General features: G+C 54.8%; 1 protein-coding gene across 3 annotated transcripts in view; it reads right to left on the bottom strand.

The window, feature by feature from the left end:
* Positions 1-2,813: 2,813 nt before the first annotated feature.
* Positions 2,814-16,010, bottom strand: part of ST3GAL1 (ST3 beta-galactoside alpha-2,3-sialyltransferase 1) — an 84,661-nt gene continuing 71,464 nt past the window's right edge. For all 3 annotated transcript variants that reach the window (XM_082364001.1, XM_082364000.1, XM_082364002.1), the window contains 5 exons: positions 13,142-13,338; positions 11,806-11,985; positions 10,460-10,505; positions 9,218-9,337; positions 2,814-7,299 (listed from right to left, as the gene is read on the bottom strand). In XM_082364001.1, coding sequence (XP_082220127.1) covers positions 7,126-7,299; positions 9,218-9,337; positions 10,460-10,505; positions 11,806-11,985; positions 13,142-13,338 — 717 coding nt within the window. In that variant the 3' untranslated portion in view covers positions 2,814-7,125. The remainder of the gene's footprint in view (positions 7,300-9,217; positions 9,338-10,459; positions 10,506-11,805; positions 11,986-13,141; positions 13,339-16,010) is intronic.

Below are 16,010 nucleotides of genomic sequence, written 5' to 3'. Positions count from 1 at the left end.
TTCTTATAAGGGCACTAATCCCATTATGGGGCCTCATCTAAACCTAATCATCTCCCAAAGGCTTCATTTCTAAATACCATCACACTGGGGGTGAAGGCTTCAACATATGGATTTTGGGGACACAATTCAGTCCATAGCAGTGGGACTGGAGTTGAGTGTAACCAGTCTCTGAATCCTTCCACGTGACCACAGATAAAAGGTGTGGCGAGGTGCCTAGCATCTCTGAGAAGCAGGTTACCTGGAATTTGCTGATTCCATGAGGACCTGATGCTTCAGCTGAAGATGACCAAAGAGCTGTGACTCTGACATGTGGAAGGGGCATCGTCTTGCTCTTCAGGGCTCCAGGGTTTGGACAGACCCAGCGGTGGGCATTGGGGGCGGGGCGGGGGGGAGAGGGGAAAAATGCATCACCATCATCGTCCCACAGATGGATATTGATGAAGTAGGGCTGGTTAGTACCTGAGCCCCAAAGGTGTTTGGTGGGTGCTGACTCAGTGAACGAAGCAGAAGCGAAGGAGAAGCTGGCCCTTCCCCAGTGGGTACAGAGGGACCCACAAATCAGTGGCGCTGTTTCTTCTCAGGCCCTTAGAAGCACAGCATCCTGGACCTCATATGACCTCCTTGCTTAGGAAGGGACAGACCTTTGGTGACATGACTTTAGTGAATCCTGGTGTAAATAAACCACCTTCCAAAGGCATTTGGAGGACAGGGCGTCAGAGGGCCTGGGGACACCTCCACTTGGTGGGTGACACTCAGGTGGATGGGACAGGCACGCTCTGAGAGACCTACTCACTCACGCACAGGGGCCAAATGACATCTGAAGCAGATCCCTAAACACAGCTGGATACAAAAAATGATGATGAAAAAGAAAGGAAAAGAAAAAATGAGGGGGCGTATGTGGAAAACACTGAGGATCGTTGAATCTGACACCTGGGATCATATACTCTCATCCTTTCAATCTTTGTGTACATGTAAAGATCCTTATGGTAGAAAGTAAAAAGAAATTAGAAATTTTTTTTGGTTGGTTTTTAATCTATTTTTTAAAATTTAACTAATTTTTTTAATTTTAAAATAATTTTTATACAATTTTTAAAGGTTACTTTCCATTTACAGTTATCACAAAATATTGTCTATATTCCCCGTGTTGTACAGTACACCCTTGAGTCTATCTTACATCCAGTAGTTTGTACCTCCCTCCTCCCACCCCATGCCCTCCACATTTCTGCCCCCCATCCCAGCCCGTAACCACTGGTTTGTTCTCTGTATCTGTGAGTCTGTTTCTCTTTTGTTATTACTAGTTTGATGTATATTTTAGATTCCACGTATAAGTGATATCATGCAGTATTTGTTTTTCTGCCTGACTTATTTCACTTAGAGTCATGTCCTCCAAATCCATCCATGTTGTAGTAAATGACAAAATTTTGTTCTTTTTTTTTTTTATTCCATTAGCTCTTTGTTGAACAATCAAGTGCGTGTTTGGAGCAGCCTGAGGGGTGCTGCTGGGTGGATTTCCCCAGGGTTCCCACAACCAAATCCTGGGGACCTGCGTTTGTGGGAAGGGTCGCGTGGTGCAGAGCAGGCTGGCTTTGGCTTGTCTCTGGCGGGTGCCTGAAGGGTCGCAAAGAAGTGCCTTTAGATCCTCGGGGCTCCCCGTGGAGGCCCTGGCTGATCCCTTTCCCTGCTGGAGGCTCCGTGGAGTGATGTGTTCCTGCCTGGCCCAGCTCATCCAGTGGGGCTGGGGTCCAGGTGTCGGCACCTCGTGGCCACTTGTCCACATTGCAGCTCTAATGTGATACCAACTAGGAATAAATTCGGGGTAAGATGGGTCTCTGATGGAGTGAAGGGTCAGGAAGCCTGTTAACAATTGATGAGAGCAGGTCCCAGGTATGGTATAACTCACTTAACCCTCAACGCCTCTTTGTATGGGAGGCACTTCATCACCCCAACTTTATCCATAAGGAAACATGCAGAGAGGTTAAGTAACTCGCTCACACTCACACAGCTAATAAGTAGGAGCGCAGGCAGCTTGACTCCTGGGCGCCTGTGTCAATCTCTGCACCGTCCTGCCTCCGGGGGCTGCCTTCAGAAAGTCACCACAGACAAACTTCTCAAGTGACTCGGGAGGTGTCACCGCAGAGAACAGGGAGCCCCAGATCTGGAGAGGGAAGGCTTGGCTTGAACTTTACCTCTGGCCTCAACTGCCTGCACCCATTCACCAGCTCTGCAGAGCTGCTGAGAGTTCAAGATCGTGCCTAGGGAGGTGTTGTGCAAACTGTAATGTGCCACGCAAATCGGGAAGTAGTGTTATTTACACCAGCTTTACAGAGTCCTGGTAGTGGATGGTTGGATCTATTTTAAAAATTGGGCAGTTTGTGCCAACTCTGGATCAGACTTGCATCCATTCATGGACGAGCCTTCTTTGGGAAGGATGGACACAAACTCTGCCCACATTGGGCTATTTCATTCAGCAAACGCTTGGAGCAGCGGGCTTGTGTCTCCTCCAGCCTCCTACAATGCATCTATTCTTCATTTCACACTCCCTCTGCTGGCCCGTAGAGTGGTCCCCACTGGACAGATGAGGCACCTGAGGTTCAGAGAGGTTGGGCGACTTTACCACAGTCACACAGCAGGGAGAAGGCATGGCTGCATCTGAGGAGAGGCCATCTCTCCATGTCCTGAACATCTGGGCACTTGGTTCAGGGCAGACACTAACACAGGAGGCGTCTTTTTAGGACTGAAAACATCTCCTGAGTGGAAACCTCAAGAGACAGCACCAAGGTACAGCCCTCACAGAAAAACGACAGACACACCCAAACAATAAAATAGCTCTTTTTTATTCACTTTGATTCGGATCATTGGAAATGTTCAACAATAAATTAAAAGTAAGAAACAGAGCAGAGGCTGAGGAAGGCAGACTCTTGCCAACTTCATTCAAAAAGCATCCAGATGAACAAACACTTAGCTGCAAAACATGGGAGTGAGGCAAAGGGGGGCAAAGGAAGCAGATTTTAAAACACCACTAACCAACCCAACAAGATTGCAAAGAGGAAAAAGTGCTCAGGAAACTTTGGCTTTGACATGAATTCAGTTAAGTGCTAACGTGATGGTGCACCCATGTCCATCCTACCGGGGCCCAGTGAGGGCTCCCAGGTTAAAGCTGATGTCTGGACCAGGATGTTGGGCAGGAGGGCGACAATGGCAGTTCAGAAGCTGAGCAACGGGGTCAAGTTCAACACGAGTACGGACCTCTGATGGTCTGGGAGGGAAACAGGAGGCCAGAGGCTGGCTGCTTGTAGGAAATGCAGCGCTTTGGGTAAGGACAGACTATGTGATGCTGTTTTGCCTGGCCCGCTGTTCCTCCTACACCCTCTTCTTTTTTTTTGCAGAGGTGTCGTGGACTGCCCCCGAGGAGGGCTCAAAACTTGTTAGCTCAGACCCCAGGAGAGGATGACCAGCCAGTGGCCTGAGGCCACGTCTGCTGCAAACCAGATGTCCATGATGGACACAGTGATATCTCTGAACTCTTTGGAGGAGCAAGGACAGTTGCCAGTCCCTGATGGCACGTGGCTGGAGTCCAGCCATCTTTGGCTTCCCTGGAGAAAGCATTTCCGACCACAACCATGAGAGAGAGAGTGAGCTCTTTTCAGTTTTCCATTTTTCCTTTGGGTTCAGGCTGCCTTGAAGAGAACAGTTAAAGCAAACATCACAGTTCTAAATATTCTCTGTGATTCTGTTCCACCTTTGATCCAGAGGCCCAGATTGCGTCGAGGTAGGATTGGCCTCTTGCTGGCCCTTCTGGCCACGGCAGAGCCTGGGATGCCATCAGGTCCCTGAACCCACCCCCACTCCCCGTGACAAAAATCACCTGCCCCCTTCTTACCTGGCTTCTTTTAGGTCCTATTTCCTTGGATCTGGCTTCTCCCACTAAGCCCAGCCCACGTGGTTTGCTGGACGATGCCTGATGAAGCCAGGGTTTCAAAAGGCATCAATTCAAGAACTTTCTTCTCTTCCCCAGATTACTACAAACCCACGCTCCTTTGTTCCCCTACAGGTGGGTGAGAGCAGGGGCTCCAGGGGTCGCGTGGCTGCAGGCACTGCTTTGCTCCAGCTGAGAAAGCAGCCGACTTACTCCCTGGGGGAGTCAGATGTCTGGGATGTTGGTGACGTCTCTCTCCCTCATCAGTTCAGCCTTTCGGCTTCAGGCTCAGCATTGATGGTTGCAGGCAGAGACACCTCTGCTTCGTGCCCGGGGCTGGTCTCCAAGGAGCTCTCTGCCCGCGGAGTGGACAGAGCCCTGGGCTGGGATCCCGGAGCCCCGGGGAACCCGACTGCGTACACCGTTCATGCAGGAGCCTCCCCGTGTGGGTGCTTCTCGTCCTCCACTGATGGCCAAATCCCCGTGGGAAACACCCTTGTCCAGTTCTCGGCCACCTTCATCCCGGCGTGGGCCCCGCTGGTTTAAGGCAATGGTGCGTTGATCCCGGCCACAATGGCTGGCTGCATTCGGTTAGGTGGCCGTTGTGAAGCCATAAGATGATATCTGCCCCAGCTCTGGGAGAGCATGATGCTATCTCCTCCACCGGAAGGACGGTGTGAGAAGGCCGAGGTTACCACTTGCCTCGGGCCACCGCGGGCAGCCTGACAATGAAGCCCGGTGGTGAGAGGCTTGTAGTCCGAAACCTACAGCGACTACAGTTCTTTGAGGGGCTGGATGAGCCTGGCTGGGAAAGCCCACCTCTAGATGTTATAGCGTGGAGCCAAGAACACCCTATTTTGGCTCAAAATCTGTTTCACAATTGGTTCACTTTTGCAATCACTTTCCTTCTCTGGCGTTGCTTTTCTCATCTGTAAAATGGGATCCAAGGGCTGAAAGGCATCTCACAGTGAACAGCCTGGTGGGAAGGAGAGGTGGAGTGGGGACCAGGCGGCCGACCCAGGTGGCGTGCAGCTCAGCTGTGGACACCTGTCTGCTCTGGGAACCTGACTCAGCACATCCAGGAAAGCTGAGTGCTCCCTCTGACCCCATCACCCTGAACAGACTTGGCTTTCAGGAGAAGGGGAGAGAGAGCTCAGGGGTCAGCCCGCACCGCTCCCTGCGCCAGTGTCCCTTTCTGCAAGGTTTGTCCCTGGGATTAATCAGCCGACCAACACGTTTGCTGAATTCTTCACGTCAAGTACTCCCATGAGCTCTAGCCTCTGAGGATTTATGTTCGGAATAATGACCTCACAGCAATTTACAAGCCTTTTCTCAGTCAAGAGGGTCTTCAATTTTGCAGAATTTTAAAGCTGGAACAGGTTTTTGTTTGTTAGCTTTTAAAAAACACTTTCTGGATCCTGAATCTTTGAGAATCGAATAAAAACTGGAACCTGTCCCCAGGAAAATACTCATATACGGAGACTCAGGGGAAAAACAAAACGTGGTGTGTGACTTCTACGGATGCTTGTGCATGCCCGTTGCCATCTGTGGTCCGTGACCTTCATAATTCCTCCCTCCCCATTTGCAGAGGGAGAAAGTGAGGCTGGGGAGGGCAGGGCTTATCCAGAGGGCTGCAGGGAGCAGCGGAGGTGGCCCCCTGGCTTCCCAGACCAGGACATGGTCACAACTCCTCAAAGTATCCGTGGCCTTTTAGGAAATACTCTTGACAGAAAAAACGGGCTGGTTTTTTTTGTTTTGTTTTGTTTTGATTAAATGTCAGCAACTGGAGCCAAAAATCACTGTCCTTTTACGCCTGTGACTCTACTCCCCACCCGGCCCCAAGACAGTGCTGCTGGGTTTGGCGATTCCTAGCCTGAGACTGAATCTAAGCCCATAATGAGAAAGAAGAAAGGTAGGACTGGGAGAGAAGGAGGTACAGAGCATTCTACAAACCTACCAACCTGACACCCCAGGATCTGCCCACCAGCAAGCCCTCAAGCCCTAAACACTACGGTACCCCAAGTCTGAGGATTCCTACAAAACTGGCTTTGAGCGCCCATACCACAGCTGCCAGCTGAAGCGAGAGCAATTGAGTCACAAAGTGCAGATGTCAGCTGAATTTTAAAAACAGAACAATAAATAATCAGGAAGGCTGACAAGGAAGAAAGAGCAGCTGGGACGTGAAGGATGAGGTATGACTTCTCCCCTCTGATGGTCACGTTCCTAGGATGACCCTGCAACCCCCAGGACACCACACAGGTGGCCAGGAGGGATCTGGCCCAGAGCGTAGACCCCTGGGGGAAACTGCTGGCTGGCGGCGGCCTCCTGCACAGCTCTGGAAGGTTACGGGCACCAAATCCAGCAGTCTGTGAAAATAAGAATGGACAGTCCATGGCTGATGGGCCTCTGGATGGAGCCAAGTATCATCCGAGCTTTGTCCCAACTCAGACGCTGGCTCAGGGAACTAGAAAACTGTCCCCAGCTACAAAGTAAGGGGAGTGCACTGCTGCGGTCCCCTTTCCCAAGTTGGGGCTTTTGCCTCATTTCAGCCAAATGCATGCATCTCTCTCCCCAATACAAAGGCACATGGAAGGAGTCAGATCTGCTCTCAGCCATCATGATAACCACAAAGATTGATTACTCAAGGGAACAGCAGCTTGGGAAAGAGACATCTGGATATTTAGAGTCTCTGAAGACCTTTGGGGTGAGGAGCCCTTCCTGGCCATCATAAATGAGCTTTGGGCAGAAAGGGGAGGCGGGGTGGTCCTACCATGTGAGGGAGGCCCCACATGGCTGTCCTGGGGGTCATCCTCACCCAGGAACTTCCCAGCGAGAATCAGAGAGTTGGCCCCGGACCCCTCAGCAGAGGAGAGTCTCTGTGAGTCCTCCCCAGGAGACCATCCTCTTCTTTAGAATGTGGGAATCTTCGGATTGGACCTCTCCCCACCTTCCCCAGCCCGGAACAGCAGCGAGAGGGGTCTCCCCACCCCAGACTGGTTCTGAGACTTGCTCTGCAGCCCCGGCAGGGCTCGGCAACCTTGCTGAGTAGATGCTGCCAAATGTTGGGGTGCAAGAGGTTGCGAGGGGCACTTGGGCACACCCCTGAGGCTGGCCCTCCAAGTTCCCAGAGCGCAATGGCTCCGGCGAGAAGCTGGGGCTGGATGTGGAGAGGTGCGCTCTGGTGCATCTGCCCTTAGCCCTTCACAGCGTCATCTTCCCTTAAAGATCCGGATTTTGTGGATGGAGGCCAAGGTGGCCGTCACGTTGGACTCGAAGTCCCCGTCGTGCACCCCCGTCTTTCGAAAAGCCCCCGCCGACGGGTTGTTCTCCCAGTAGTGATGCCAGTTACCTTTGCCGTCCGCCCCGAAGCCGTACAAGTCCACCTGCCGAGGCAAAGCAAAGGTGAGAACCGGACAGCAGGGCTGCAGGTGGACCCGCTAACAGAGACAGCCTGCAGGCACCCTCAGACTCTGTAAACACCACTTCCAAGGATTCACATAAACCCCTCTCCAGGAGCCTGGAACTCCCAGAGGCTTGGGAAGCAAAGGCAAGTTGAGTAAAAGTCAAGTCCAATGCCAGAAGGCACAGTGGGAGGCTACTGCTTGTGGGTGGCCCTGAGGGTACTGGGTCCACCTCTGGGGAGGCACAACCTCTTCTCCAAGGCTTGAGGAGCAGGGCTTCGAAGCCCAGCGGCCTGCCCCAAATCCCAGCTCTACCTCTTGCTGATACACCGTGCAAGTGCCAAATCACTTCTCTCAGCCTCACTTTCCTCATAGGGAAAATGGGGCCAAGAGTGATGACCACAGTGAGGTGGGCGGTAGGAGCTGATCCTTGTCTTCCTTTGGGCTAACACCCATCTGGTCCAGGGGTCCTCACTGTTCGGTAGGTGGGGCACGGGGGGGGTGCTTCTTACGCATGACAAACTTTTACTGAGCACTTATTCTGTGCCAGGAGTTACATTAAATCCATCAGAGTTCAGGAGGATGCTGGCGCAATCAGGGAGGCAGGAGGCAGGTCTCAGCCCTTGGCGCTCCTAAATTATAACAAGCACCAACCGAGCCCCCGTGGGGGACAGGGGCTAACGCCGGGGCTCCCTCAGCACTGGGGACAGAGAGGCAGGAAGCCGGAGAGAGCAGAGAGAGCTCTTTCAACCAAGTGACACTTGAACTGGGTCTTGAAAAATGAGTAGAAGGTGACCAGGAAGGGACGGGAGGAGGGGCTTCCAGGGAGAGGGAAAGCTATGTGGGCCGCAGAGTGGCAGACAGCTTTCAGGGGCGGGGACCCACCAGGGGCAGGAGACAGCTCCGTGGCAAGTGCAGCCTTTTCCGAAAATGCCAGCAGGGACACGGGCCTGCCCCAGAGCACGCGGTAAGGGATGGGAGGAGCATTTCTGAGGCAGAGGCCCACAGGCTCTGTGACCAGCCAGCTGGAGGTAGGGGCTTGGTGGGGAGACGAGAGGCAGGTATGGTTTCTGGGGTGAAGGGCGGGTGAAGATGGTGGCAGAACAACCGAGGCAGAGACGGTGGGTGGGCCTTGCTACCCCCTCGACCCCTCCTCCCTGCGGTGTCCAATGATGAGCCTGACGGGGCGAGGGCGGGGATGGGCCGTACGTGACAAGAAGGGACAGCGGAGTGCCCTGCCTGAACTCAGGGCCAGGGAAGAAGCGGGGGGCACTGTGGTCCCCGTCCTGCTTCACTGTCCAGGGGCAGCGAGCACCCCAGATCGTTGATGGAAACCCAGGCCCAGGCTGGCGGACGGAGAGGCGAGTCCACGATGGGAAACGCACGGTTGGCAAAATCACTGATTCTCAACCTCGGTGAACAGTGGAACCCCTGGGTGCCGGGTTCCCAATCTCAGGAATTCTGGTGGAAGTGGGCTGGGCTGTGGCCTGGGGGCTGGAATTTAGCTCCACAGATGATTCTGGTGAGCAACTGAGATCGAAACCACAACCCCAGACAGCTCCCCCGATTATAATATGCTCCTGGGGGCAAGATATGCTTATTTCGCCCCCAGACCAGATCTGAGCTTCCACCTACTGGGCCAGGCTCTGCCTGGGGACCTCACACACCAAGAGAACACGGCCACTCCCCAAAACATCCTGTGCGGGAGACAGTGCAAGCCTCACCGTAGAGACAGGATCGGAGCTTCTAGAAGAGACAGGCTATGCCGGGGCCGGGACGGGGGATGGAGGTCTGCCTGACTGCAGGCGCTCTCGCCGCCCCTCTTGAGAACACGGAATGAGGAGCCCTCAGTCCCCGACCCCCTGGGGGGCGCAGGCAGGCATGGGAGAGGGGGTCCTACCTCATCACAGATGTGCAGTGAGAAGATGACCGAGAGGATGCCAGTGGATGGGTACCGCCCGTGGCCCTGCAGCCAGCTGTCGAAGACGTACTTGATGAAGGCTGGGTGGTAAATCAGGATCTGCGGGAGGGGAGGACACGGTGAGGGGTCTGGAGAAGGATACCAGGCATGTGTTAGGTGCCACATGCTATTGTAACCTCAGGGGACCCTGTTGTGACTGGAACTCATAACCCTGCACTCGGGGTGGGGGGGTTACGTTCTAGTGGAAAAGATGGACCATGACCTAAATCACGGAGACAGAGAGGATGCTAGAAAAGAATGATGAGACCATGGAGAGAAAACAAAGCAGAGAAGGTGATAAGGCACTGGGGTGTGAAGGCTTGCAGACGAGGTGACATCTGAAGTACAATCAAATGAGGCCAAGGAGTGGGACATGAGGCTGCAGGAGAAGGTTCCAGGGAAGAGCATGAGCTGGGGACAAGGACACTCCTGTCATGCTGCAGAAAGGCACCGAGCCACCCGTTCTGCCTAACATGGGCCTGAATGATCTCCAGTCCCTAAAATGACCCCACATGCCAGCTCTCCCTCTCCTCATGTTACAGATGAGGAAACCGAGGCTCAGAGAGGCTAAGTGACATGCTCAATGTCACACAGCCACCATCGGGAAGACATCAGCTCCAGCCATACAGTGAACTAGCTGTGTCTCTGGGCAAGTTACCTGACCTCTCTGAACCTGATCTCTCCATCTACACATGACAGTGTATGCAAAGCTCTGGTGCGGTGGACACTTCATTTCCTTCATCCCTCTGCCCCTTGCCCACGTCTTAGCCAACCCCATTCCAGGGCCCACTGGGGAAGATGCAGATATGGAGACAGGTGATGAGGTCTGGCTTTGAGATGCTCATGCTGTAGGGCAGTGGTTCTCGAACAGCACCAGCATCCCTTGGGGGCTTGAAAAAACCTAGCGTTCCTGATTCAGCAGATCTGGGGTGGCCTGAGGATTTGCATTGGTGACAAGCTCCCGGGTGGTGCTCCAGGTCCAGGGTCCAGGCTTAGGGAACCTCTCCAGGGTTCGTTTCTCCACTCTCTAAGAGGGGGTCCACCACCCCCACCAGCCCGGGGTCCCAGCGGCTCTCCGCCGCCAGATGCTGGCAGAGCAGGGAGACGGTGCTCTCTGTCCTCACGCAGAGCCTTGAAAGCGAGGCTGAGCTCAGAGGACAAGGCACCTGAGCCTTGACTCACCTTATTCTTTTTCACCTTGATCTTCGTGGGGACAGGAACGTAGGTGCTGCGGGAGGACAAGGCAGGTGGTTAATGTGGGAGGGGGCTGGCGGCCTGGGCATCAGCTGGTAGGGGCAGGGCTGGAGAGGCAGGTGGGGCAAGCGGGAAAGCACACTCATTCCCCAAGGGACCCCACCTCCTCGCAGTGGCCCATTATGGACACCAGAGGGCGATTGTGGCTAATTCGAGGACCTTCTGCTGCATTATGCCGCCTTCTCCAAGAAAGGTTAAGAAGGGAATTTGCTCCAAGCCGTGCACACAGCACAAGACACACGGAGCGGGGCCCACAACACCCATCCCCCGCTGCTGGGACGCTGGCTGATAGGCCCACAATGGCCCCCTTTTCATCTGCAAGATTTCACATGCCCCCAAGATGACGGTATAAGTGCCTGGCCACCTGGCCTCACGTTGCATCTACCTCGGGTACAAGTCACGTTCCAGCCTGTGGGACCAGGAGGAAGGAGCCGGCAGCTGAGCCCTGGCTGGTCCAGCTCCTCCCCTGCCTGAGCCCGCTTCCCTCACTGCCCTCCTCCTCCGAGCACAGCCCCCCGGTTTCCCGCACCCAAACCCCTCGGGTTTCCTAACCAGGCCTCAGACAAGGAGGCTTTTGGCCATCTGGGCACTAAGCCGCTTCTCTTCAGGCAGGTGCGAGCCTGGCTCTGCGTAGGGGCCAAGCCTCCGGGCCTCCCTGGAGGACGGGAGTCATGAGAAGGACTAGCGGGAATTCACTGAGTCCCGTGCCAAGTGCCCGGAACAAATCAGAAGATGTGAGCGCCTCGGTGCTCAAGGCCGCCGGAGCCGACGTGCTCCTCGCCCGGTCTCCCCGCCCGCGCCCCCCAGCCCAGCCGGCGCCATTCTGACGGTTTGCGAAGCGGGGGTGGGCGGAGGCTGTCATCAACGGGGAGCAGCCCAGAGATGAGGACGGGGTCAGAACTAACACGTGCTGTGTCCTTTCCAGCGGGGCTCCCTCTCCCGAAGGGCTTCCAGGGTGTCTGGGGAAGCAAACCTGGGAGGTCTATTCGGGGGAGCGGGAAGTCGCGAGGAACAGGAAGGCCGGAGCTCCGGGTGCATTGGGGTGATGGGAGGAGGGGTACCAAGAAGAGCCGGAGGGTCTGGAGGCGGCCGGGGGACTGGGGCTCTGCCCTCCAGGAGGAGGCCTGGGGAGGGGAGGTGTTCCGGGGGAGGAACAGCACGAGCATGGCTGTAGGGGGTGGAACAGCATGGCGGGGTCTCAGAGGCCCTCACACAGCAAGGGGCAGTAGCGGGACAAGCAGTGACCCTCATCCGGACGCCCCGAGGGGACTCACTGGGAGATGGTGCCCGTGGTGGTAGCGCTGATCACCCACTGCAGGTCGGTGGTCTTGAAGGGGACCAGGACCATGCTGACGTTCTCCGCCAGCTCCCGGAAGCTCTCGGGGTACACGAGGTGGTGGGTGGTCTTGCTGCCCACGTCGGCCTCAAACCCTGCCGTGGGGGCCTTGTTCATCCTGGGAGGGGGAGGGAGAAAGGACAGGCATCACACTGGGGCACCGATTCTGAGGGTCAGCTTCAGCTCCGCGAGGCTGCGCTGTGCCCCTTTCGCTGGGCCCCAACTTCCTCATCTGTAAAATGGGGGCAACTGTGGCACAGCTCAGAGGCTTTTGCTACTTTTTTCTCATTTATGATCTCGAGTGAGCCTGACCATCGCCACCACCGATGGCCTACTCTGTCCTGGTCCAGTGACACACATCACTAACCCTTAACGATGATGGTGTCCAGTACGTACTTTATGGTCCTGTTTTTACGGCCAAAGAAATCTGAGCTCAAAGAATTTATCCCAGGACACAGAGTAACCCAGAGGCAGCCTTGAACTCAGGGCCTGTCTGACCCTGAACCTGACTCTTTCCCCCTCACCATGGACATTCCCACTGGACACCAGGTACACTGAGGCTGCCCGAGGCCAGGTGAGTGGTCTAAAGACATAAAGTCAGAGACCACAGAAACAGGGGATGGTTCTAGAAGGTGCCTGTGCTTCTCGTCTGAGTCACTGGTGCCCCTGGGTCGGGTGACTGGTGTGGGGATGACAAGAAACACGGGAGAGACGTGGGGCATCTTCCTGGAATATCCATTTTACTTGGTGACAGGGAAACATATTTTACATTAAAAGTATATAGTTATGTTATGGCCTAGATGGCAAAACAGAGATGGCTTTTATTTTATTTATTTTTTTGGCTGTGTGGCTTGCGGGATCTTAGTTCCCAGACCAGGGATCGAACCCCGGCCCCTGGCAGTGAGAGTGCCGAGTCCTAACCACTGGACCACCAGGGAATTCCCAGACAGGGATGGATTTTAAAGATTAAACAAGAGTCCTCAAGTTAGTCTTGCCCTCTGGCCAGGCCTCTCAAGGCCAAGCTCCCAGCCCCCTGGGTACCTCTGTGTATGGTTTTTCTCTCCGTCCAGAGAGGCCCTGTTGGTCCATCTGCAATGCAGATGGGGAAACTGAGGCCCAGAGGGGGCAGTGAGGGGCCCGGGGTCCCCAGGTAAGCCTGGGCACACCCGGACTGGGGTCTTGACCTCCTGACGCTGAGCCATGACGCCCCCTGCAGCTCCAGGGGCCCGGGCGGGGCAGCGGGGTGGCCTGGGGGGCGAGGGGCTGGCGCTCACCTGAGCACGAAGTCGTGACTGTCTATCTGAGGCCCGTACCAGGACTCCCTCAGGTTGCCAGAGTTGCCCACGACGGCACAGCGCCGGCAGCCCACCAAACTCTTCTCCAGCAGGGGGTCCACGTTCCCGGGCGCCACCTGGAACAGCTCCTTGATGGTGTCGTTCAAGTTACCGGGCTGCTTCTCCCGCTGGAGCCTCTGTGGGCGGAGGACGCAGGACACAGTCAGCCGGGATGGGTTACCTCTGGCCCCCCGCTGCTGGGCCCCGAGCCCCCTGTGGTTGGTCACCCAGCCCCTCCCGAGTACCCTTCTCTCTGCTGGGCACCTGGAGGTGCAGGCGGCTCAGACAGCCACCTCCCCTGCCAGGAGCCCAAGGGCCACTCAGGGAGATGGGAAGGCAAGAGATCATTCACTCATTCTACAAAGGTTTATTGAGCACCTACTATGTGCGAGGTACAGCTCTGGCCTCGACGCAATGAGACTGGCTGGTATGAGTAAAGCACATGAGAGAGGGGTCGGGTGACCCTCCACGCCCGCCTCCCCTCCCTCTGCTCCCCTCACCCTCCCGCCTCTCAGCTCCCGCAGCCCCAGGACCACCAAGCTCCAGCCAGACCCAAGAATCAGCCCTTTGCCAGATGCATCAAGAATCAGCGCTTTACCGGATGCATCAAGGAGTCCAATGTCTGCTTAACAAATTGTTTTCACACCCACACCCAAGATCAGCTGCCCTGGGACCTCTCTGACCCACAGGCGGAGGCAAACACTGGGTTTATCCTGAGGGTGACCAGCCACCTGGTTGGCCCAGGGGTTTCCCTAGAAGCAGGACTCTCAGTGCTAAAAGTGGGACGAGTGGGTCGCCCTATTGAGCCCCTCTCTGTACACCCACGTCCGTCCACTGCCTCAGGGGGAGCTCGGCCACGCTGCATGGTGACCACTCGCTGATGCACATTACTCCCCCACTCAGAGCGAAACCTGGAGAGATTTCCTAAGAAGCATCGCATCTGCCCGTGTCACCAAGCCGCAGGGCTGTGTCACTTCAAAGGCAGACGAGAAAGGATGCTCTGGGGCCCAGGTCGGTTGAGCACGTGTCCCGAATCCAAAGCAGGATTTGAAGCCAGGCTTTTATAAACCCACCTTGAAGTCTCTCCCACAACATCACCCCTGCCTCAGAGCCCTGGAACCTTGACCTTTGGAAAGCCCAGTCCCTGAGCTTGGGGAGGGGGAGGTGGCTGTGGGGTGAGTCCCACCCGTCACTCCCAACCCCAGGGACAGGGGAGGGGCTGGGAGAGGAAGGTGAGGCTAGCAGCTGCTTTGGCCACTGTCTAGGAGATCAGTGACGGGGGGATTGTGTAGGGAGATCCCCAGGCATCTGGTCCCCACCTGGCATTGGAGGAATCAGCATCCCCAAGGAGAGGCACACCGGGAGACCTGGATGGTCCTCTAGATAAAACCACCTAGCATCTCCTCTAGCCTAAGACACTCACATGCTGCGGAAGCCGCAGGCAACGACATCAGGACCACAGACACACTTCTACTTAGAAACATCACTGGTTACAGTAAAAGAAAAAGGGAAAATAGCAAGCGTTGGTGAGGACGTGGAGGATCTGGAACACTCGTGCTTTGCTGGTGGGAATGTAAACTAGTGCAGCCACTGTGGAAAACTGTTTGGTGGTTTCTCAGCAATTCCATTCCTAAGTATTAAAAAGAACTGAAATCAGGGAATTCCCTGGCAGTCCAGTGGTTTGGACTCCGCGCTGAGGGCCCAGGTTTAATCCCTGGTCGGGGAACTAGGGTCCCACAAACTGCAAGGTGAGGCCAAAACAAAAGCAAAAACAAACAAACAAAAGAACTGAAACCAGGGTCATGAGCACATACTTGTTCACTCGTGTTCATTGCAGCATTACTCAAAATAGCCAAAAGGTGGAAACAACCCAAGTGTCCATCGACGGATGAATGTGAATAAACAAAATGTGGAACATCCAGACAATGGACTATCATTCAGTTATAAAAAAGGGACATTCTGATATATGCTCCCAATGGATGAATCTTGAAAACACTTATGCTAAGTGTTATTTCACTGGCTTATTTGCCGGACACAGAAGGACACACATTGTACGATTCCACTTACAGGAGATACTAGAATCGCCAGACTCTAGCATGTAGAATGATGGTTGCCTGAGGGATGAGAGGGGTGGTGAGGGGGGTGGTTATTAGTGGGTACAAGGGGCTTTTGTTGGAGGTGACGAAAGTGCCAGGTATGGGTAGTGGTGATGGTAAGACAACATCGTGAATGCATTTAATGCCATGGAATTGCACACTTATAAACAGTTGATAAACATTATGTTATGTATATTTTACCACAATAAGACAAAAACTATATCCAGATTAAACACCTGCTCTGATAGGATCTCCTGGGGCAGCTCCGGGCTCCTGAATACACGATCACCTGGGCTAATGTGTGACATCTGGGCAACAGAGCCATTTCTCACAGGCTCCCAGGTAATGCTGCTGCTATGTAGGGACCACACTCTGAGAACCCCTGGGATCGAGGACCACAGCCAAGCTGCCCGCAGGGACCTCCTCGGAGGCCCCCACCCAGGAAGAGCCCTGACAACGTGAAGATGCGCTCAGAACCAGAGAGTGTCCTCCATCCATGTCATTACCTCGGGGAGCATGACACTGTATGCTGGGTTAAGGGAGCAACACGGCATTCTTGAATCCAGTGCTCAGCAATATTTACTGAGCACCTACTATGTGACACATGTGCCTGCTTTGCCTCGGGGGCCCCGGGGTTTGAAGGCTCACAGCCGGCAGGGTACCCATGCTGGGAGTGCAGCATCACGTCGTCCCGTCCACCTACTACTGACTTA

The sequence above is a fragment of the Balaenoptera borealis genome (assembly GCF_965194805.1).
Source record: "Balaenoptera borealis genome assembly, chromosome: 17".
Classification (NCBI taxonomy): Eukaryota; Metazoa; Chordata; class Mammalia; order Artiodactyla; family Balaenopteridae; genus Balaenoptera; species Balaenoptera borealis.
Note: the sequence above shows the minus strand (reverse complement) of the source record. Positions and strands in the feature narration are given on the sequence as shown.